The 23,481-nt window shown below is 48.6% G+C and overlaps 1 protein-coding gene across 5 annotated transcripts in view; it reads right to left on the minus strand.

Annotated features, from left to right (window-relative positions):
- Positions 1-23,481, minus strand: part of STEAP3 (STEAP3 metalloreductase) — a 55,699-nt gene that overhangs the window by 26,688 nt on the left and 5,530 nt on the right. The window contains exons 1-2 of one of the 5 annotated variants that reach the window (XM_016188889.2): positions 23,248-23,331; positions 14,484-14,570 (exon numbers count right to left, since the gene is read on the minus strand). The exons of 2 other annotated variants lie outside the window; for them this stretch is intronic. In XM_016188889.2, the coding sequence (XP_016044375.1) occupies positions 14,484-14,544 (61 nt within the window). In that variant the 5' untranslated portion in view covers positions 14,545-14,570; positions 23,248-23,331. Of the gene's footprint in view, positions 1-14,483; positions 14,571-23,247; positions 23,348-23,481 lie in introns of those variants that run through there. 2 more of the 5 variants (XM_060177993.1, XM_016188890.2) reach the window with 2 other exon arrangements.

Genomic DNA, 23,481 nt, shown 5'->3' on the forward strand with positions numbered 1-23,481 from the left:
GTTATGGAGCTGGAGTGCAGAGTCCCCTTATCTTCATCGGATCATTTCTCCCCCGCTGGGAGTATGGATCAAAGTTGTTTATGGGAAGCGGAAGTTAGGAGTTCTGGCTTCTGTAGCTGCTTCTTCACTGAGCATGGGCATTGACAGGTGGATCCATAACCCCAGCCGGAAACAGCAAATCTCTGTTACAAGTTGGTGACCATTTAAATAGAAGCTTTTCACAACTGGAGGTCATGCCACAGCTAGAGCTGAGATCCTGAGCTCAATCCCTGGCATCACATGTGCCAAAGTCTCCATCAGCACCCAGAGAGAGAGAAGGAAAAGGAGGGGGCATATGGAGGTAGCTACGATGTTTTAAGTGGCTTACAGGGGAAGAGAGGATTGAATCAGAAAAAAAGGGGGGGCGACTATGTATAAATGTGGACAGATAGTTGTAGAGAAGATGGTTGGCCCATGTCTACAACTTCAGGGGAACTGTGGTGGACTGCAGTGGAGAGAGTGAAGATTCAGAACTCTGGTGGTGGGAATGGTGTGGATTCAAACCCCTGTCGATATGTAATTCTGTAATAAAAATAAATAAAAGAGATTTGCTGTTTCCTTCAAACGGGAGCATGAACAACAGGCCACAGTAGCACTGGTAGTGCGGGGGAGCTGGCACTGGTGATGACTGTCATCATCCTGCACACACTTAACTCTGAAAGAGTTCTCTAGATGCTATTTAAATTCATTATTGAAACAATGGTCGGCAGCCTCTGGATCTAAATATACAGAATGAACGTGAACAGTTGCGAAGGAGAGAAAGACTGCAATCCAATCAGGAGAGGGGACTTGGAGATCCTGCTTTCAAAATGAATAGATCATCGCAACTGAAAACAGACAGCAATACAATACCAGAGAGGAACTTCTATGCCCACTTTCAACAATGCATGAATCATTCAGACAGAAAGTCAGTACAGAAACATCGGACTTGAAGTGCGTGTTAGACCAGAGGAATCCAGCAGACTCACACCAACCAAACCCCCCCACCAGCAGAAGTATATACCTTCTCCCCATCTGTGTGGAACTTTCTCCAGGACAGACCACATGCTGCATCACAAACTTAAGATTAAAATCCCATTGTGTGTCTATTTTGGCCTCAATGCTGTGAAACTGGAAATCTATTACAGAGGAAAACTGGAAAATATACAAATACTTGAAAAAAATTAATTATCTTTATTTATTGGATAGACAACTAGAAATCAAGAGGGGAGGGGGAGATAGAGAGGCACAGAGAAAGAGAGACACCTACAGCCCTGCTTCACCACTTGTGAAGCTTCCCCCTGCAGGTGGGGACCAGGGGCTCAAACCTGGGTCCTTGACCACTGTAACATGTGTGCCCAACTATGTTACACCAATCAGCCCTGAAATATTTTTTAAATTATCTTTATTTATTTATTGGATAGAGACAGCTAGAAATAGAAAGGGGAGGGAGGAAATAAGGAACGGCTGGGGGGAGGGGTTGGGCTGATTAAGTTCAGGTGGCGCAAAGCGCAAGGACCAGCGTTAAGTATCCTGGTTCGAGCCCCTGGCTCCCTACCTGCAGAGGCGTCGTTTCACAAGTGGTGAAGCAGGTCTGCAGGTGTCTATCTTTCTGTCCCCTCTCTGTCTTCCCCTCCTCTCTCCATTTCTCTCTGTCCTATCCAGCAACAACGACATCAATAACAACAATAATAATAACCACACCAATGATAGAAACAACAAGGGCAAAAAAAAGGAAAATAAATAAATAAATATTTTTTTTAAAAAAGAGGGGCCAGGCAGCGGCACACCTGGATAAGCGCATACATTACAATGTGTAAGGACCCGGGTTCAAGTCCCTGGTCCCCATGTGCAGGGGGGAAGTGCAATCATGACAGTGCACAAGGGCCTAGGTTCAAGCCTCTGGTCCCCACCTGCAGGGGGAAAGCTTTATGAGTGGTGAAGCGGGGCTGCGGGTGTTTCTCTGTTTTTTTCCCCTCTATCTCTCCCGCCTCTCTCGATTTCTGTCTCTATCTAATAATAAGTAGATGATGAAATAAGGAGATACCAAGGGTTGAGCTATCTCAGCAGGTAAAGGAGCTGCCTTGCGATGTGCCTGGCCCGGGTGTGGATCGCAGCACCACCAGGGAGGACTGTCGCACTGGGGAAGCTCTGGCGCTGCTAGCTAGCTTCCCCTTTTTCTCTGTCTCTCCTGAATGATAAAGTTGGCTTGGGAATGGTGGGATCTCACATGAGTGAGGCCCAGGCTGCCTCAAAACAAAATAAGAAAAAAAAAAAAAGGAAGCAAAAAGCATGTTAAAACAAATGAAAATAGAAATAACACACCACAGTTTCTCTCTCTCTCCTTCTCTCTCTGTAGACATAGTCCTAAGCAGTTCTTGGGCAGTGTTCACATCTCAAAATCCTGCCCTCTCAGGGCCCAGGACAAGGCCTGCTGTGGGTCTGGAGGGCAGACGTGCCCCTGCTGCCCTTCTGTCCTCAGGGCCTGCGGTGAGAGAGAACTAACCCACACGCAGCAGCTCAACAGACTATCTGGCTGCACACGGACCCCTCCATCTCCTCCTGCCAAACGGTGGTCAGAATGACCATAGGCTGGTGTGCAGGAACTGGCATATAGCATGGGTCCTGGTGGCCTCTGGGTTTCTGCCCAGGCTCACTTACCACCTGCCCTGCAGGCTGTGGCATGGGCCATGACGGTGGCTGGGAGCCACGCCTGGCTAAGGGCCTTCCTGCCGGCTCTCGCCGGCTCAGGTCACTAATGTTGAGGAGCTGGTCACCGTCCAGACCCAAGCATCCCGGGCAAGTTAAGGTCATGGAAGGCTCACTGTGGGAGTCGGGTATGAGGAGGGGCTGGCTGTATGGAGCAGGGACAAGCTATAGGCTCCCTGGGCGGGGGTGTCTTTTACCTCCACATGCAGAGAGAGACTGAGCTGAGGATTCTGGCCTAAGCTGACTTTGGAGACTGGCACACTTACCTTAGACATTTTAGCTTGAACATTTTTTTAAAAAAGATTTTTCTTTTTCTTTTTTTTTTTTTTTTTAATATTTATTTTATTTATTCCCTTTTGTTGCCCTTGTTGTTTTATTGTTGTAGTTATTATTGTTGTTGTCGTTGTTGGATAGGACAGAGAGAAATGGAGAGAGGAGGGGAAGACAGAGAGGAGGAGAGAAAGATAGACACCTGCAGACCTGCTTCACCGCCTGTGAAGCGACTCCCCTGCAGGTGGGGAGCCGGGGCTCGAACCGGGATCCTTATGCCGGTCCTTGTGCTTTGCGCCACCTGCGCTTAGCCCGCTGCACTACAGCCCGACTCCCTAAAAAAGATTTTTCTCATGTGTTATATATGAGAAAGAAATAGAATTTGTCACGTGACAGAGACGAGCCAGAGAATCACTCCAGTGCATGTGGCATGTGGGATCACACCGGCAGCCACAGGCATGACGTTATGATGCTCTACTAATTGAGCTATTTCCCCGGGTGCTTTATCCTGAAATTTCATCCAGCCAGTAAAATTAAATGGAGGGGTGGGGGGTGGAGCTCCTGTTACTATACTTTCATCTATAGGTTGAAGACTTGACAGTGTAATCTGACCCTAAAGCCATAGAATAGATTACATATAAGCAAATTGAGTGTAAATTGATAAGGTTGAAACTTAAATGCAAAAAGAAAGCCAAAATATTTTTATTATTTCTTTCTTTATTAATTTTTAAAAATTAAAAAAATATTTATTTATTTATTTTCCTTTTTGTTGCCCTTGTTGTTATATCAACAAAATGTTATGGTTATTATTATTGTTGTTATTAATGTCATTGTTGCCGGATAGGACAGAGAGAAATGGAGAGAGGAGGAGAAGACAGAGAGGGGGAGAGAAAGATAGACACCTGCAGACCTGCTTCACCACTTATGAAGTGACCCCCCTCAGGTGGGGAGCCGGGGACTCAAACCAGGATCCTTATGCTGGTCCTTGATCCTCAAGTTTTGAGCTGTGTGCACTTAACCTACTGCGCTACAGCCCGACCCCCCTATTTATTAATTTTTATCAAAATGCTTAGCTCTGGTTTACAGTGGTACTGGGAATTGAACATGAAACGTTTGGTGCCTCAGGCATGGGAGTCTTTTTGCATAACCACCATGCCATCCCTGGGCAGGCCCATTCCCACCCTAAGACCTGTGCCCAAAGGGAATGACAGGCCCAAAGTATCCTCAGAAGCAGGTGCTAACCTCAGACAGGGACAGCCGGGCAGTTTCACGCAGGAGACACTTGAGATGAGCCTTGAAGGATGTGAGTGAGTGAATGAATAAATGAATAAATAAGTAAGGCCGTAAGGTGGCACACTGGGTAGACCACAAAACTTGCATGCTTGAGGTCCTGAATTTGAACCATCGAGTATGCCAGAGTGATGCCCTAGTGTTCTCATTCTCTCTCTCTCTCTCCATCATATACATATGGTGAAGGATGTGAGAGTGACCAGGAAAAGGCAACACAACAGGAAGGACAGACTGAGTGAAGGTGTGAGGATTTGAAAGAGTATAATGTACCCCTGGGAAAGTCCACCAGGGCTTAGCAAGCTCCAAAAAAAAATTCTAATTCGGGAGTCGGGCTGTAGCGCAGCGGGTTAAGCGCAGGTGGCGCAAAGCACAAGGACCGGCATAAGGATCCCGGTTCGAACCCCGGCTCCCCACCTGCAGGGGAGTCCCTTCACAGGCGGTGAAGCAGGTCTGCAGGTGTCTATCTTTCTCTCTTCCTCTCTGTCTTCCCCTCCTCTCTCCATTTCTCTCTGTCCTATCCAACAACGACATCAACAATAATAACTACAACAACAAAAAAACAAGGGCAACAAAAGGGAACAAATAAATAAAATAAATAAAAATTAAAAAAAAAACTCAAATTCAGGAGTCAGGCGGTAGCACAGTGGGTTAAGCGCACGTGGAGCGAAGCTCAAGGACCAAAGCTCAAGGTTCAAGCCCCCAGCTCCCCACCTGCAGCGGAGTTGCTTCACAGGTGGTGAAAAGCAGGTCTGTAGGTGTCTATCTTTCTCACTCCCTTTCTGTCTTCCCCTCCTCTCTCCATTTCTCTCTGTCCTATCTAACAACAACAACATCAATCACAACAACAACAATAACTACAACAATAAAACAATAAGGGCAACAAAAGGAAATATAAATAAGTAAATAAACAAAATCTTTAAAAAAATTCCAATTCTTGCATAGGGCTGGGGAAAATAGCTCAGCTTGTTAGCGCACCATGTTAGTATGTCTGAGGCCTCAGCATCCCAGGTTCAATCCTTAGCACCACCATATGTCAGAGCTGAGCAGTGCTCTGGTCTGTCATTAAAATAAATAAATCATGAAAAATAGTCTTGCACAGAACTCTTTTAGCAATCCTATGAAATGGATAGGCAGGAAGAATACAGCTAGGGCTGAGTAGTGCTCTGGTAAAACAAACAACCCAACCAACCTTAAGTACTGACATAGGGCCACAAAAGTTTCACACACTGCTGAAGGGACTGTGAAAGGATGAGGCCATTATGGGAAAGGCATCAGTAGCAACTCAAAGGGTTAGATGCATTGTCCAAGTAAGTGCCCAGCCATCCCACTTTAAGGTATAGACAAAAAGAAACACGTGTGTCTGCACAGAAACATATACCTCAATGTCTCCAGTATTCTCATTCATAGTACTCTCAAAGTGGCAACAGCCCAAATGTCCAGTCAGTGACACATGGATAGGACAAAGGTGGTATATCCATATATTGGAGTATTACTTAACAATAGGCATAAATAAAGTGCCACAGCATGAACTTCAAAAGCATCATATTGGGGCCAGGTTGTGGCACACCTGGTTGAGTGCACATGTTACAGTGCACAAGGACCCAGGTATGAGCCTCTGGTCCCCACCTGCAGGGGAAGCTTTATGAGCGGTGAAGCAGGGCTGCAGGTGTTTCTGTCACTTTCCTTCTCTATCTTCCCCTTCCCTCTCGATTTCTGACTTTTCTCTAGCCAATAAATAAATACATAAAGTTAACAATTTTATTTTATTTTTTAAGTATTTTATTTACTTTATTCTTGAGAGAGATGCAGAAAGAGAAAGACACAGAGGCAAATTCCAGAGCACTGCATAGATAACAATTTTTAAAAAGCACCATATTGAGTAGGAAAAGCCAGTATATAGACCTTGGCAGCCTGTGACTGCTTGCCTGGCATGGAGACTGGGAAAGCAGCTATGCCAGCAAAAGCTACAGGACCCATGGGGAAGGGAAGAAGAGGCTGGTGAGATAGTCCACCAGACAGTGAGCGTGCTTTGCCATGCACTGCCCAGCACTGCATGGGGACCACGATGTTAGGATAGTGGGGCACTAAAGGCCCAGAGGGAGAGGCTGCATCCATAGCCACTAAATATGGCGCAAAGTATGTCGGGAAATTGTGAGGATGTGGTTGAGCTTGTCAGGGTTTGACCTGAGGAGTGCATGTATCCTGTCAGTCTCTTTCTCTACCGAGAGGTTGAGTAAGAAGGCACAGGAGTAACCCCAAAGGTGTGCCTCGTCTTATCAGACTCCCTGCCTTACAAAGCACCCCCATTCCTGATATTATAGCCATTAGATAAAAAGAAAGGGGGAGATGTTGGGAAATTGTGAGGAGCCTCACAAAACATCCAGCATTCCTGATACTACGGCCTATCTACATAATCATTGTTTTGCCTGAAAGATCCCCACCCATTCCATTCCTTTGATCTATCTTCTTTCTACCCGCAAGACCCTTCCTGCCTGCAGGGTATTATTAATTCTACCAGTTAAAACTCTCACAACAGTTGCTAAGGAAGTTTCTACCCTTGCAGGCCCCTTTTGCCTTTCTCCGCCCCTTACCTAGTGATTTCTGTTTCCGACTTGCCACTTCTGGGTCTGCCCTTTAAAAAGCAATATATACATTGCATTGCCTCATGCCACGTGTTTGGTTCCTGAGTCATCTCCCTCATGTCACTGAGTGAGTAGCAGCCCAGGCTGGCTCCAGTCACATTCTCTCCAGACCAGAGAGTATGCTCCCAAGAAGAGGCACCCCCATGCTAGCCTGGAAAAGTAAGGCAAGTAAAGTCAGGAGCACAAAGGAACGTTTAATGTAGCAGCCAGGGAGAAGCCAGGGAGAAACCCCAGTTAGGACAGAGAGCCCGTCTTGGGGGAGCTAAGAAGCCCAAGGTGACTAATCCTCCCCAGTACTCTGCCCCACTAGAGAAAGAAAGAGACAGGCCGGGAGTATGGATCAACTTGCCAACGCCCATGTTCATCAGAGAAGCAATTACAGAAGCAAGATCTTCCACCTTCTGCACCCCACAATGTTCCTGGGTCCATACTCCCAGAGGGATAAAGAATAGGAAAGCTATTAAGGGAAGGGATTGGATATGGAGCTCTGGGGGGTGGGCATTGTGTGGAAATGTACCTCTCTTATCCTATAGTCTTGTCAATATTTCCATTTTATAAATAAAAAATTAAAATAATAAAAAATAATTTAAAAAAAAGAAGCTCAAGGTGGGATCAGTCCTTATATAAGGACATGTGGCTGAAGACGAACACAGCTGCCAGGTTCCTAGGTGGGGCACTGAGTTCAATTCAATCCCCTTTTGTCCACCAAACACATCCTGTTCTTAAGTAGACAGAGGATGAGTCTTGGGAGCTCGCCCGGCTAGGCCAGGCCACTGCAGCTCCCTGAGGATAGCCACCAGAATGTGGACAAATCTGAATTTACTCAGGATCCATGACCTTAATTAAGCACTTGTTAGGCCAGCTAAAATGCAGGGTTGGAGGTAGCCAGTGTCACATCACACTTCATTCATGCTATTGTCTTACTGAATTTCCTTGGCAAGGACATTTCCTCCCAGAGCAATGGAATGGAATTGCTCTTTAAAAAAATTAATTGGGAGTCGAGCTGTAGCACAGCGGGTTAAGCGCAGGTGGCGCAAAGCACAAGGACCGGCATAAGGATCCCGGTTCGAACCCCGGCTCCCCACCTGCAGGGGAGTCGCTTCACAGGCGGTGAAGCAGGTCTGCAGGTGTCTCTCTTTCTCTCCTCCTCTCTGTCTTCCCCTCCTCTCTCCATTTCTCTCTGTCCTATCCAACAACGACAACAACAATAATAACTACAACAATAAAACAACAAGGGCAACAAAAGGGAATAAATAAATATTAAAAAATTAATTAACCAAGGCTGGGAGAGATAGCATAATGGTTATGCAAAAGACTTTCATGCCCCAGACTCAGAAGTAATAAGTTCAGTCCTCCACACTACTATAAGCCAGAGCTGAACAGTGGTCTGGTATAAAAACCAAACCAAAACAAAACAAAAATATAATTAATGAGAGAGAGAGAGAGAGGGAGAGAGAGAGAGAGAGATGGAGAGAGAGAACATCACTCTGGCACACGTTATTGGGGATTGAACTCAGGACCCCATGGTTTAGCCACTGGATCATCCCCCAGGCTGCTGGAGTGGAGTTACTTTGATAACAGGTGGTAAGGATTATGAGATAAGCAGCTGGCCACATCTACACCTGCTAAATTCTTTCAATTTTCATTTTGTTCCTTTCTGTCTAGGATTAAAAAAAAAAAATCTTTTGTCTGTTTTTCAAAACAGCAATTGACATTGAAATGTTTCTGTAAACAGAAGTAGATGTAAAGCAGAAATAGATGGGCAGCTAAATCAATACCCAGTGTTATAGGCTGAATGGAAAAATCCTGAAAATGTTGTAAAATGTATTGTGGTAATGGCCTGAAGACATATATACATTTCCCACAATGGGAGATTGTGGGAAACAATGGGAGAAAAAGATGCCTGGGGACTCTGGGAGTGGGGAGAAGCAGTGGGTGGTGGAGCAGGGAGTGGGGTTAGCAGGAAGAGACTGGCAGTAGTGTTGCCACCAGGGTGATTAGGGGCTGGGGCAGTGGTTTCCCTGAGCCCTGTGGCTGCTGACATCCAGCCCCCTGCCAGGACAGGCCTCATGTTGGGGTCTCCAGGTCACTTTTCTTCCCCAGGCGCCCTGCCCTCTGGATCAGACCTTCTCCACCACCCCTCCAACAGTGTCCTCCTACCTGCTGATGGTACAGTGGACCCCTGCCCCAGGGGCTTAGGGCACTGACCCCTCAGCACAATCAAAAATCCTACACTGGCTGAATGTATGAAAATTGAACTTGTGGCTGAAAAAAGAAAAAAAAAAAAAAAACCCTGCCAAGTTCATACCCAGACTGTTTGTGGGTTAATTATTGTCTCTCTTTCCTCTCTCTCTCTCTCTCTCTCTCTCTCTCTTTTCTGGACTCTAAGTTCCTCAAGGGTGAGAACCACGTCAAACACACTTTTGCAATCCCGGCACTCATCAGGTGAGCCTTGAGCTGAGTCTGAATCATCTAAAGAACTTATGAAGACACATTACTAGGCGCTGCCCACCAGAGTCGCAGATGCTGCCACACTCTGGAAACCACGGGAGCGGCTGCTTTGAAACAGCCTGCACAAGGGAGACGAGAGTAAACAGATCTCTTCCATGGTAGAACTCCAGAACTCCAAGGGAGCTCCCTCCAACTCGAGGGAGCCCTGATATCGGTGCTCCTGCCCTTGTGCTCCTCTTGGTCTTGAGGTTGGGAACACTTGCCCCACCCCTGTGCTCACCTTAGCTGCCCTGAAGTGGAACCTGGTGAAAGAGTATTCAAGATAGTTGGCAAAATAGCTCCCTTGGACAGCGGGCTGCTTTGCTGTGTGTTCAGCCCATATTCGAATCCAGCCCCAAGCACATTGAAGGAAGCTGTGGTTACTTTCCCACTGTCTGTCTGTCTGTCAGATATATATTCTAATCTAGCTTTCTAGTCCTATTCTTAACTCTGACACCATCTTCCCAGACAATATTTTCAGTCCACCTGCATGCTAACTCTCAGGCTCAGGCAAAAAATTACTAAAAAGTCAAAGGCCACTTGGAAAATACCTTTTTAAAATTCCCAGCTTCCTCCCACAAGAAGACCCCTAATTTCATTTGTCACTTCCCACCTTTGGGTGCCTGTTTATTGAACAACTTGCTTTATATCTTACCACCTTGCAGCCACCAAGTTGCAGACACTACTACTATGACCCCATCCTGACTTCCCTGGGCAGATGACCTCAACAATGTGTCCTGGAACCTCACCTCTCCAGAGCCCTGCCCCACTAGGGAAAGAGAGGAACATGCTGGGGGTATGGGTATGCCAAAGTCCATGTTCAACATAGAAGCAATTACAGAAGCCAGACCTCCCACCTTCTGCACACCCAAAAAATCCTTGGTCCATACTCCTGAGAGATAAAGAATAAGTAAGTGTGGTCTGGGAGGTAGTGCAGTGGATAAAGCACTAGACTCTCAAGCATGAGGTTCTGAGTTCAAGCCCCAGCAGCACATATACCAGAGTGACGTCTGGTTCTCTCTCTCTTTCTCTCTCTCTCTCCTCTTATCTTTCTCATTAATAATTAAAAAAAATAAAAATAAATAGGGAAGCTTCCAATGGAGGGGATAGGACACCGAATTCTGATGTTAGGAACTGTGTGGAATTGTAGCCCTATTATCGGACAATTTTGTTAATCACTATTAAATCACTAATAAAAAATAGAAAAAAACAAAGAAGCAAACAAAAAATAAAATAAATGTATGTAATAATAAAATAAAAATAAAACAAACAGAAAAAGTGGGCAGGACCATGGCAGCATTGTTGACTTAGTCAGTGGGGGAAAAGAAGGTGACTCTTTGTGACCCTTCTGCTCCTGCCTGTGTCACCCATGGTGGGGGGGGGGTCCCCAAGAGCCTCCAGCACCTGCCAGGGGACCCAGAGAAACCCAGCTTTCTGGATGACCAGGCATTTCAGATGCCCAGCTGTACATATGGGACTCGTGGTTATCACATGTTGACTGCCAGATTCAGAGGAACCACTCACCGCAGCCTCCTATAATGCACGTGGGCAGAGAGGTGGTCATTGGTGCTTCAGAATCAGCACCCAGGCGGGGCCTTGAAGCAGGGAAAACACCCAAGTATGGGGTTGCAAGGTTGCACAACTTCAGGAGGCACCATTTCCAGGGCCATGCATGTGACGAGTGCCCCCCAGAGCTGTGCAGTATGCAAACCTGCATGGTCTCAAAGGATGCTTGGCCCTGGTTTAGGCTCCTCTCAGAAATGTGGGGCCAGGGGGTGGCACACATGGTTGAGTGCACACACTACAGTGCACAAAGACCTGAGCTCAAGGCCCTGGTCCCCACCTGCAGAGGGAAAGCTTCACAAGTGGTGAAGCAGTATTACAGATATCTCTCTCTCTCTCTCCCTCTCCCTCTCCCTCTCCCTCTCCCTCTCCCTCTCCCTCTCCCTCTCCCTCTCCCTCTCCCTCTCCCTCTCCCTCTCCCTCTCCCTCTCTTTCTCCTCCCTGACCCCCATCTCCCCCTCCCTATCAATTTCTCTCTGTCCTTATCCAAAATAAATAGGAATAAAAATAAAAAGGAATGACCTCATTTGCTAGTGCCTGAGTCCCTACTGTGTACCCAGCATGGAGCAAGGCACTGAGGCTATGAAGGTGGCCCAAATGCAGCCTGGCTTGGGCAAGGGGGGGGGTGTCTTAAATTTAAAAAAAAAAAACTTTATTCATTGATTCAAGAGTCAGAAATCGAGAGGGTAGGGGGGTTGGGGGAGATAGTGAGGAAGAGAGAGAGAGACAGAGCACCAGCGGCTAAGCACTGCTTTACCACTCACAAAGCTTTCCCCCTGCAGGTGGGGACTGGGGGCTGGAACACCACCTTAGTGCATTATTATAATGTGCACTCAACCAGGTGCACCACTACTGGGTCCCCTTTGGAGGGTTTCTGAAAGGAAAAAGGCTGGTTATATCTTGCAGCAAGGAGAAAGTGCTCAGGAGAGGGCATACCCAGGCAGTGGAAGAGCCACAGAGGGCAAGGAGCTGGCTGGAGGCTGCCAGTTTGGTCTGCAGCCTCAGCATCTGGGGCTGAGTGACATCTTGCTTCCCAGGGACAGGATCTGCAAATCTCAGGACCAGGTAGAACCCATGGGCTGGGGTAGCACCCCTACCACACACACACACACACACACACACACACACACATACACACACACACACACACACACACACACACACATCCTTATCATGATGTAGGTTTGCACACTCAAGAGATGGGCCTCCCTACTCCTGGGCAGAGGAAGAGACAGAGGCAGCTCTGGCCAAAGCTTTCAATCTGCCTCATGTGACCTGACTCCCAGGCTCAGGGCCACATTTCCCCCTGCTTTGCCCAGATTTCTTTTCCAGGAAACTGCTCATGTGGGCGGTGCTCTACTGTACTGAAGGACGCTTTGATGCTGTGGTCTCTTCCTCTCTCTGCCTCTCTTTATTAAAAATAAAATTAAATAAATAAGCTCTTTCCTTCTAAAATTCAAGGTTTAGACAAAAAGCACACCTCCTCTTTGAAGCCCTCACCCTACTCATGATTAATCTCTCTCCTCCAGCACTCCCCCCCCCCCAAGCTTTCTGGAACTAGCGCACAGGCAGGCTTCTCCCCTTAGACGTCCAAGAGGTTGGTTGCAGTGTTATCCCTAGTTCCTCCCATGCCCCCATAATCTCTATTACTTCACCCCACAAGTTGACTTTATTATTAAAATTAACACCCTTAGCCATGAATAACTTGCATTTCTCAGCAAAATAAAATGAGTAAAAAGTTCTGTGAAATTGCCCATTTTGTGGATCTGAAAGAGGCAGTTGAAATGACAAAGCATGCCAGCTGTAATGCAAACAGAAGTGGCTAGCAGGAAGCCTCCTAATTCCCCTTCTTCCAGCCAGTTGCAGGCCTCCAGAAGCCAAGCCCTTGAGAAAGCCTGGCCTTCCCTGCAGAGAGTGCTGGGAAGCAGCTGCCCAGCTTGGGCAAGTCCAACAGTCAGTAGTCAAGTGAAGAGATGCCACTGCCAGGTGAGGTCAGCCTCACGCAGTGGGCAGATTCTCTCACCGTGAGTGTGTGACGTGTGGACGCTGACTGCTTGCACTGTGCAGATGAGAAAACTAAGGTCCAGACAGGTTAGGACTTCTCTCAGACCCTTGCCTTGGGCCTCATGTCCTGCTCATCTTGTGCTGAGGCTGTCTCCAGGGTGGGAAGGGCAGCTATTCTGCTGTGAGGAATAGTGGTCACCTGGCCTGCTTCCTCCTTCTGGGCTCTCTCCCACAACCCCCTGGATGAGCCAAACTCAAACTTTCCAGGAGCTCATTCTCAGCTGCCCCTGCAAATTGGAGGTTAACCTCTATCCAACATCTTAAGCCACAGCACCAGAGTACCCAGGCCCTTCTCCCTCTTCTCAACCAAGGGGTACAGGGGGCGGGCAGAAGCGATTCCCTGCCCCTCTTACACACACACACACACACACACACACACACACACACACACACACACATACTTGACCTGAAGGGAGACAAGATAAAGAAAGTCCTCTTCAAATCAGAGTTTAAAAGCTTGGCTAGAGCTACACACGTCTTAATGGGCGCATTGCTCATCTCTCTGTGAATATTTTCCTTTTCTGATGGACTCTTAGAAACATTTTACTGTTACTTTTTTTTTTATATAAGACTGCCTGGAACTGTTATTTAGCCATCATAAAAAATCATTATATTTTTAAAAGGGAGGCTGAGAATTTTCTACAAAAGAGAGTATAACAATCCAGACATACACACAAACATGCCCAAGCCAGTGGGCACACACAGTGGAGCAGACATAAAAGAGGCATTTATCATCACACTGCTTTGCAAAATAGAAGGGAACAAATAATTTACAGGTTGTTTGTTTATTTGTTTTTTAAAAAGCTAGATTTTTCCAAGCCTCCTAGAAAAATCCAGTTTGATGGTTGATGACAATTCTACGATCAGGCATCCCAGAAGTGACTAAAAAAAAAACCAGAAATAAATAAAATTTAAACTGCCCATGGCCTGCCTTCCACTGAAATAGACATGAGCATCTTAAAAACAAACAAAACAAGGGGCCAGGGGCTGGTGCACCTGGTTAAACACACACTTCAGAGTGCACAAGGACCCAGGTTCAAGCTCCTGGACCCCACCTGCAGGGGGGAAGCTTCACAAGTGGTGAAGCAGGTTATTTCTCTGTGTCTTTCTTCTCTCTTCCTGCTCCCCTCTCAATTTTTTCCTGTCTCTATCCAATAATTAAAGAAAGAAAGAAAGGGAAAAAGAAAGCCCAGAGCCCACAAAGCTGTTACTCTAACTGAATACACAGTGTGATAAATAATTGAACCTTTCCCACTTAACATGCAGATATTAATATCTGGGCAAGAATTCATCATTCTGGGCTTTTGGTTGCTGGTTCCCAAACTGAGGTGGTACACCTTGGGTCCTTCCTCCCCCACCCCTCCTCTCCCCAGATGTGGGGATGAAGTTCAGTCGGACCCCTGTGGCCCCTTGGACCTGTGCCCTGACCTGACTTACCATCAACAAGCTGGCTCATGAGGTCCGGAGTCCCTTGAAAGCCCATGGTGGCCTGGGACATCCTTTTTGCTCAGGTTTCCTTTGGACCTGCAGGCAGCCTGGCTTTAGTTCTAAAGATAGGACTCCAGCCCGCAGAAGCTGAGGGGTCTGGAAGAGTCTAGAGAGCTGGGGACTGCGCAATGGGGACTGGGCCAGGAGTGGGGCTGGTGCTTGGTTACAGAGTGCGCTGCTGGCTTAATACTTCCGTTTGGGGAGGAAGCCTCACAAGTAATCGTTAGCAGCTTAGACTCCAGTCTCTGTTACATGAGCTGAGAGGCAGGATAGTCAGCAGAATCCAGGATGTGTAAAGTGAATAAATGCTTAATCACAAATAATAGGAAAGTTAAAATGAGTAAATGTCATACCATGCAAGGCAGACTGCCTTGCTGTGTTTGTGTGTGTGTGTGTGTGTGAGAGAGAGAGAGATGTATGGTGTTTGTGAGAGAGCAAGAGAGAAACTTACTCTTCAGGATACAAAACTAAATATACAGCTGTAGAAAGCAATGATTGATCGACTTCCGTGGGGTAATTGATTGCAATCACAGCAGCCGTCATTGGCTTAGTGCTAATTCTTTCAGCCTTTTATGCCAACAAATGTTTCCTGGTTATATTTACTTGCTGGGTGGTGCCCACAGTGGGGAGAAAGACAGACAAGCCAGACCCACTAGTAGAAGGTAGCACTACTAGGAAGGCAAAGGATGCATTGACTTTGCCAGTGGACCTTTGACCCCAGAGACCACCCCAAACAGTCTGCGGGGAGGTCAGAGTGTCTGGGTGGACTTTGTGCCACTGAAGTAAATTGTACCACACCTTTCTGAAAGACAAGACTATGTGAGTGCTTTCAAGTTCTTGGAAAAATTGAATGATCTAATGATCTTGGAAAACAATATTTGAGTCATCCTGGGCACTTGACAACACACCATGACCACCAGCAACCAGAGCAGGGCCCTCCTAGCACTCTATCTGCTGTGGTCACTTTCCTGTCTCTTTTGCTAGTGACTCCTCCAATGAGCAGGGGTGATCTTGGGTCTCCTTGAAGCCCTGCCGAGAGCAGTACTTACCATGGACTGACTTTCTCTTCCTTAGCTCATCTTTCACTACCCTTCCTTTCAGTCCTCACGTTTTCAGCATTATTGCCTTCATCTTAGCCTTTTTTCTTTTTTGTCTCTAGGATGATTGCTGGGGCTGGGTGCTAACACTACAAATCCATTGCTCCTGGTGGCCATTTTTTCCCATTTTATTGGATAGAACAGAGAGAAATTTAGAAAGGAAGAGGAGATATAGAGGGAAAGAGAAAGATAGACACCTGCAGACCCGCTTCACCACTTGTGAAGCATTCCCCCCCTAGAGATGGGGAGCTGGGGGCTCAAACCCAGATCCTTGTGAGGGTCCTTTCACTTAGTACTATGTGTGCCTAACTGGGTGTGCCACCACCAGGCCGCACTCCTTGCAGTCTTCCTTATTGTTATTGTCACTGGGGATTCACTTCCAGGATGACTTTTTCCAGGATGGTGGGGGTGTGGGTGGGAGAGAGGGAGACAGAAGCTTCTCCCATTGTGCAGGGTTGTGGAGGGAGGTTGGGCTGGAACCTGGGTTATGTTCATGAAAGAGGAGCACTATCCAAGTGAACTGTTTTTGCCAGTCCTAATGCATCATCCTAATCCTCATCATCATTGTCATCATGAGAGGAGAGGAGAGAGCCAGAGCATAACATCTCTCCAGCACATGTGATGCTGGGGATTGACATCAGGACCTCACACTTGAAAATCCAATGTTCTAGCCACTGTACCATCTCCCAGCCTACTCCAGCTGCAATCCTGACAACCTGCTGGCCTTCAATCTCCTTTCCTGAAATGCCAGCCTGAGACAGTGAAGGCACCTCTCTGGTGGCCACAGCCCTGAGTCAGACATCTCTCATCTCCCCCCTCTGCGGTCTTGGCAGGTGGGCTAGTTACACAGACCTGCGTGGGAACATGGGTTCCTCCAGGCACCTGTGCAGGTTGCCGAAGGTCTCCGGTCTGACAATGAATTGCACAGCCTTGGACACAACCCAACTCACAACTGCTCTGTTCACCCACTTCCTGTGGCACATGCAATCCTGGACTATTCTCCCTCAGCTGCCGGGTGATGTCTATGTGTCACTCCTCAGCTCCCCAGTTACACAATCAGCTCCCCACCCCACCTCTGGGCAGGGACCCGCCTGACCTCTACTCACACCCTTGGAGCTCAAAACACGCTCTGCTGCTGGGACACAGGTAGATTCCTGATGGGTCCATGGGACCTGGGAGGTGGCCTCAAGGGTAGGTAGACACTGACACCAGGTCACTGGGGAGTTCAGGCCGTGGGTGTCTGGGCAGCCCCGGGCCCAGAGTCCCCTAGTTCAGTACAGGAGGTGGGCTCAGCAGTTGATTCCAGTCAGCACTCTGATTGGCCTCAGTGCCCCAGGAGAAGCTGCAATGCCAGGAACTATATTTGCATGTGACAGCGATTCCTCCAGACTGAGCAGACAGGAAATCAAGAGCACCAGGGATTCCTAGCAGGGTGCAGGCCAGGGGTGACTCCCTGGGGTTCTCACAGAGTCAGCCCCTCCCCTTCCTGCCTTGGCCAATCCTGGGAAACCCTTCTCTCTGCACTACACACCCTGCCTGCCCCATGTTATGTTTGGAAGTGTCACTTCAAAGGTTAGAGGAAGACCACAAGCAGGCAGGTCTGAACTAAGCACAGGTACTCTCAGGCCTCCATTCCAGGGACACCAAGAGGGCAGGCTTTCTGGAGGGGTGTACCCACCCCCTACCACTGGCCTTGGTTGCTCCCTGCCCTTCCAGTTCATAGGGCCACTGGTCTTGAGTCAATTCCACCCTGGTGGCTAAGTAGGCGCTCCCCCCCAACACCTTCCAGACACATTTCAGGGACCCCTCCCTCAGTCCAAGGGGAGGCAAGCTCTCTCACCCTCTCCTCCACACCTTGGTGTTCACACTCCAAGCTTCACAAGTAGGAAGAGGTATCTCTCCACGGACCCAGTCGCTGGATGAGAAACCCAGTGTCCACATGGTGATAAGTGTAAGCACCTGGCTGAGTGCTCCACTCCACCACAGAAACCCTGGCAGGCCTATTTGTTGGGTCCCCCAATTCCTTTATGTTTGCTTGTGACTGAATTGGGGACTTGGGGGCTACAGTTTCTTTGAACAGTTTCTGTTCTATCACCTAATACAAGGGACCAAGCTGGTCAGGGTGGGGAGCCATCACTGCAGTTTACACACAGATTTTCATGCCTGAGGCTTGGAGGTCCCAGCTCAATCCCTGGTACCACCTGAAACCAGAGTTGAGCAGTGCTCTAGATAAACAAACAAGGTAGGGTCCATTTCTCTAGAAGTTCTGATTTAACCGATCTGGTGTGCCAGCTCGACATTAAGATCTTACTAAAAAAGAAGGAAAGGAAGAAAAAAAGGAAGGAAGGAAGGAAGGAAGGAAGGGCTGGTTCCTGCGATCCCATCTGGCTCTCACTAAGCAGAAGCTGGGTGAGGATAAGCTGTCACCTGATGGCAGAGCAGTGAGTGCTCACCTGTGCTCACTAGTGGCTAGCTCTACCCAGTGACTTAAGAGGACAGATTGACTGGGAAGAGCTGAATATCAGGCACCAGTGTTCACAGTGGAGGAGGGAGACCTGTTCTGGGAGACAGTGTAGGACAGGGAAGTGACAGTGCAGGAGGTCTGATTCACTGGCAGTCACCAGGACCTCACCTGACAACTGCACAATACCTCTGCGGCAGGGGTGGGGGGAATGTTCTAGCTTTCATTAGCTGTGGGGGCTGGACCTCAAAGACACCTTGACTTTCCTTTCCTGCATTCAGAAATAAGCAGAGGGTGCTATTGGTCAGGTGTTGAGCACCTGTTTAGTGAATGACTGCTGACTGAGTACGTGCTGGCACAGGGTTTGGACAAGCAGATTGAGTTAGTGGTCGGGAGCTTCAAGTTTGGGGTGGGATGAATGGATTGGACTTTCTTGTGTTTTGGAAGAGGTGATATGGTTGGCAAGATAATATTATCTACCCATGAGAGGCAGAAGAATCACCACCATCTGAAAGGTGGTGCGGTGGATATGGTATTGGGCTGCAAAGCATGAAGTCCTGAGTTCAATTCCCACATCATATGTTCCAGAGTTATATCCCCCACACCTCTCTCTAATAGTCTTTAATTACTGGATAGAGACTGTCAGAAATCCAGAGGGAAGGGGAGAGATAGAGAGGAAGAGAGACACCTGCAGCACTGCTTCATCACTTGCAAAGCTTTCCACCTTCAGGTGGGGTTCGAGGGCTCGAACCTGGGTCCTGGTCATTGTAACATGTGCACTCAACCAGGTGTGCCAACCCCCCCATCATTAATAAACAAGTAAATAAATTGGGCTGGGCAGTGACATACCTGGTTGAGTGCAACTATTACTATGAACGAAAACCTGGTCAAGCCCCTAGTCTCCACTTGCAGGGAGGCAAGTTTCAAAAATGGTGATGCAGGGAGTCGGGCGGTGGCGCAGTGGGTTAAGCGCAGGTGGTGCAAAGCACAAGGACCATCATAAGGATCCCGGTTCGAGCCCCCGGCTCCCCACCTGCAGGGGAGTCACTTCACAAGCGGTGAAGCAGGTCTGCAGGTGTCTGTCTTTCTCTCCCCCTCTCTGTCTTCCCCTCCTCTCTCCCTTTCTCTCTGTCCTATCCAACAACAATGACATCAATAACCATAACAATGTTAAAGAACAAGGACAACAAAAGGGAAAATAAATAAATATTTAAAAAAATTTTTTTAAAAATGGTGAGGCAGTGCTGCAGGTGTGTGTCTCTCCTTCTCTCAATTTCTCTCTGTCCTATCAAAAGTAAATAAATGTTTTAAAAGATTAGAAAGTGGGAGGGTGGAGTCAAGATGGCAGCTTGAGGATAACACCTGGCTGACTTTCCACAAAAACAAACAAACAAACAAAACAATTGCTTTAAACCTGGGAATTCCAAGCAAAAGCAGGAATTCCAGGCCCGTAGGAGAGAAACTATAGAGGAAGGGACAAAAAGAAACCATGCTGGAACATTATAACTCATCTGTAAATTGGCAAAAAGGACAAAGAAGGACAAAGGAGAACAGAGCAGTGCCACCAAGTTGCAGATGCTACCATGACACCACCTTGACTTCCCTGGGCAGATGACCTCACAAATATGTCCTGGAACCTCACCTCTCCAGAGACCTTACCCTACTAGGGAAAGATAGAAACATACTGGAGGTAAGGATCCACCTGCCAATGCTCATGTCCAGCAGAGAAGCAATTACAGAAGCCAGAGCTTCCACCTTTTGCACCCCATAAAGATCTTTGGCCCATACTCCCAGAGGGATAAAGAATAGGGAAGCTTCCAATGGAGGGATGGGACATGGAACTCTGGAGGTGGGAACTGTGTGGAATTGTACCCCTCTTGTCCCACAATCTTGTCAATCATTATTAAATCACTAATTAAAAAATGACATTGGGGGTTGGGCGGTAGCGCAGTGGGTTGAGCACACGTGGCGCAAAGTGCAAGGACCAGCGGAAGGATCCCAGTTTGAGTCCCCAACTCCCCACCTGCAGGGGAGTCGCTTCACAGGTGGTGAAGCACGTCTGCAGGTGTATGTCTTTCTCTCCCCTCTCTGTCTTCCCCTCCTCTCTCCATTTCTATCTGTCCTATCCAACAACCAATGACATCAACAATAACAATAATAACCACAACGAGGCTACAACAACAAGGGCAACAAAAGGGGAAAAAATGGCCTCCAGGAGCAGTGGATTCATGGTGCAGGCACTGAGCCCCAGAAATAACCCTGGAGGCAAAAAAATGACAACAACTTACAGATTTTTTTTTAAAAGTCAAAAGGCTCAAGCATGCTCACACATACACCATGCTGGATCCTGGCATGAGGGAAGAGGGCAGGTCAGTGACAACAGTCATTTCAGGCTTAATGTCAAGGATGTGAAGGGCTGATGTGCAGAGGTCTAGGGATGCCAGAAGGGCCAGCTAGACAGGGAGGTGGCCCTGGTAGCTAGGCTAGATGGGGATGAGAGCCATTGTTGCAGCTAAATGTTCAAAAGTCACTTTGTAAACTACCTGCATGTCCCCTGTCCCCATCCACTGTCTACCACTTTCCAAGCCCTCTGAAATCAGATGGGGTTGGTGAGGGGAGGATAAAGAAGCACAATTTCTCCAGCTCCCAGGAAGGAGAAAGGAGTCAGTCTGGCGTTAGGTTTTTAATAGCTACTTAAATGGGCAAGTTTCCTTCTTTTAAACCATGAGGTCCATTCCTGGTCATTTCATGGAGTGCTTGATTTATACAGCTCAAGCCACACCGACCAGGAAGACTTGACTACAGTGCTTGCTGGGGATTGCAGGTAGGCAGGGGTGGATCTGGGCTCAGCAGGGCCTGGGGAGCCTGGACATCACTACTGTCCTGCTTCCCTCCTTGCCACAACCTGCCCAGCACACACTCCGTACCTCTCAGCCTGCTTTTGTCATTGGCAGGTGGGACAGGAAATGAAGAAGAGACTTCTCTTCCCAGACTAGGCAGTGTTGGCCATGACACTGAGCAGAGAGTCCTCAGACCTGGGCCTGAATCCATCTTTGACCACAGAGAAGGCAGTCCTGGAGTTCACTCCATGGGCCTTAGTTGCCTTCTCCAGTGAACTGAGGGGTTCACACTAGATGGGAAAGAAGCCTGGAAGGTCTCCTGCTCATGAACCCTCAAGCCTTGTCCCAGTTTTGTAAGTCGATCCAGTACCAAGCCCTTAGCAAAGTTTCACAGATGGAGAAAAGGGGGGGAGGGTTAAGGGCTTGACCAAGGCAAAGAGCTGAGATTTCGACCTGCACTCCAAAGCCAGGTGCTGTCTCCTGTACTCTCTCTGTTGTAATTACCTTCCTATTGTCACTCAGCTGTGCAGTTTTCTTCTGGTTTTTTTTTTTAATTTTTAAAAATTATTTATTTATTTATTCCCTTTTGTTCCCCTTGTTGCTGTTTTTATTTTTTATTGCTACCAAGGTTATCACTAGGGCACGGTGCCAGCACTATGAATCCACTGCTGCGGGGGTACATTTTCCCACCGCCCCCCCATTCCTATTTGATAGAACAGAGAGCAATAGAGAGGGGAGGGGGAAATAGGGAGGGGAAGATAGAAAAAGTGAGAAAAAGAGAGACACCTGCCATCCTGCTTCACTGTTCATGAAATGTTCCCCCCTGCAGGTCGGGACCAGGGCCTGAACCACTGGGTCCTTGTGCATGATAATAAGTGCACTCAACTGGATGTGCAGCTTTGAACTTGGGTCACCCGCTTTCACTCCTTAATGACTGGAAGCCCCACCCAGTAATCTGGCCTCTGATAAATCCAAGGGGAGGGTGCACCTGTGGTCGGGAGACAGCCCTGCTGTCTCCCGCCAGCTCTGCGCCAGTGTCACCCTCCCAGGTTACCTGGTTGTGGCTTCCTGTCCACAATTCAAAGCAGTGACCCCACTCTGCTCCCTTGGGGAGCCCCACAGAGTTTGTTCATCCACCAGACACTGATTAAGTGGCATCTGGCCCTCTGTGGGCAGCTGGGACATGGGGATGAGAAAGTTTCCTGGATGGTACTGGCTGGGTCAGGAGGATTCACCTGGCAGATTCGGATTTGGTGGGCTGTGGACAGAACCTGGACATTTATATGTGTATCCAGCCTTGCCTGCCTGTCCCCCTCCTGTACCCCCCAAGATTGCATTCTTTGGTCGGAGGTAATTCTCTAAGAGCACCGTCTTCCCTACAAGGATGCTCCTCCGAGCCTACTAGTAAATTAAGTCTGGGTGCACAAGCTACTTCCGGAACTTGCTACCTGTGCATCTTTGCAAAATAGCCAGACTCCGAGACTCAGATTCCCCATCCTTAAGGAGACAAAAATGGTTCCTTCTGGCCTCAAAGATTGGGATATTGTATACAAAGCAAGCGGCCTGGCACCTGGCAAAAGCACAATAAACGCTTCCTAGAAAGTATATAGTCACTACTTTGCGGGGCGTGCCTGGCCCCCACTCTGTCCCCTCTCACGGAGGCAGCCCCACATGTCTCAGTGGCCTCTGCCAGGCTCACTGCCCCAGACTCCTCCTCCTGGCCCCAAATGACACGTTAGGCTCACAGGCCCCTTCATCTGCCCAGTGACCAAAGTTCCAACCACACCTCTCTAGGCACCCTGCCCCCAAATTTCAGGGAAATGAGCAGGAAGGTTCACTGCCAGGTGAGAGCAGGGAGGGCATGCCCATTCCAGGCAGTTGTAATGGGGGGGGGGGCAACCGGCGCAGAAGATTCCCCCCCCAGCTCCCGGCCATCCCAGAATTCCAGACTGGGACTGAGACGCCCTGGGGACCTCGCCGGGTCCTCTGCACCCTGAGAGCAAGACGCTTGATCAAGTCTATCCAGGGTTTACGGCGCACATGGTCCTGCACACCTAACACGCAGCTCCCGCCCGGCCCTGGAAATGGAAGACAGATCCGTCACAGAGTTTGGGGGACCCAGGCCTGGGGTTCACAGCCTCGGGGAGCAAGTGTCTGGGTCTCAGTCACCCGAATCGCCAGCAGACGGCCAGCTTCGCCCGGTCTCAGCGTGCCTAGGGCCCTAGGCGCAACCAGGCAGCAGCGGGAGGGGGTCCCGGGAGGCCACACCTTCACCTCCTGGGGCCCACGCTAGCAACTAGCGAGAGGTCACTCACCTCTCCGGCCCGCGGCTCGGGGTTGCGGCGACAGCAGAGGGTCCTTGGCGGAGGCGACTGCTCCGCCGGAGGCTCCTCCCCTCCTTGCGGAGCCCCGCCCGGCAGTGGGGACGGACCTGCCGGGGAGTTGGCCGCCAGCCAGCCTGCTGCTGCTTATCCGGCAGGAGCACATCCTTAGGGGCGGCAATCGGGGCGCCGCAGGGTGCTAGCTCCTCGGGGTGAGGGTAGGGGGCT

The sequence above is a fragment of the Erinaceus europaeus genome, chromosome 18 (genome assembly GCF_950295315.1).
Source record: "Erinaceus europaeus chromosome 18, mEriEur2.1, whole genome shotgun sequence".
NCBI classification, from domain to species: Eukaryota; Metazoa; Chordata; class Mammalia; order Eulipotyphla; family Erinaceidae; genus Erinaceus; species Erinaceus europaeus.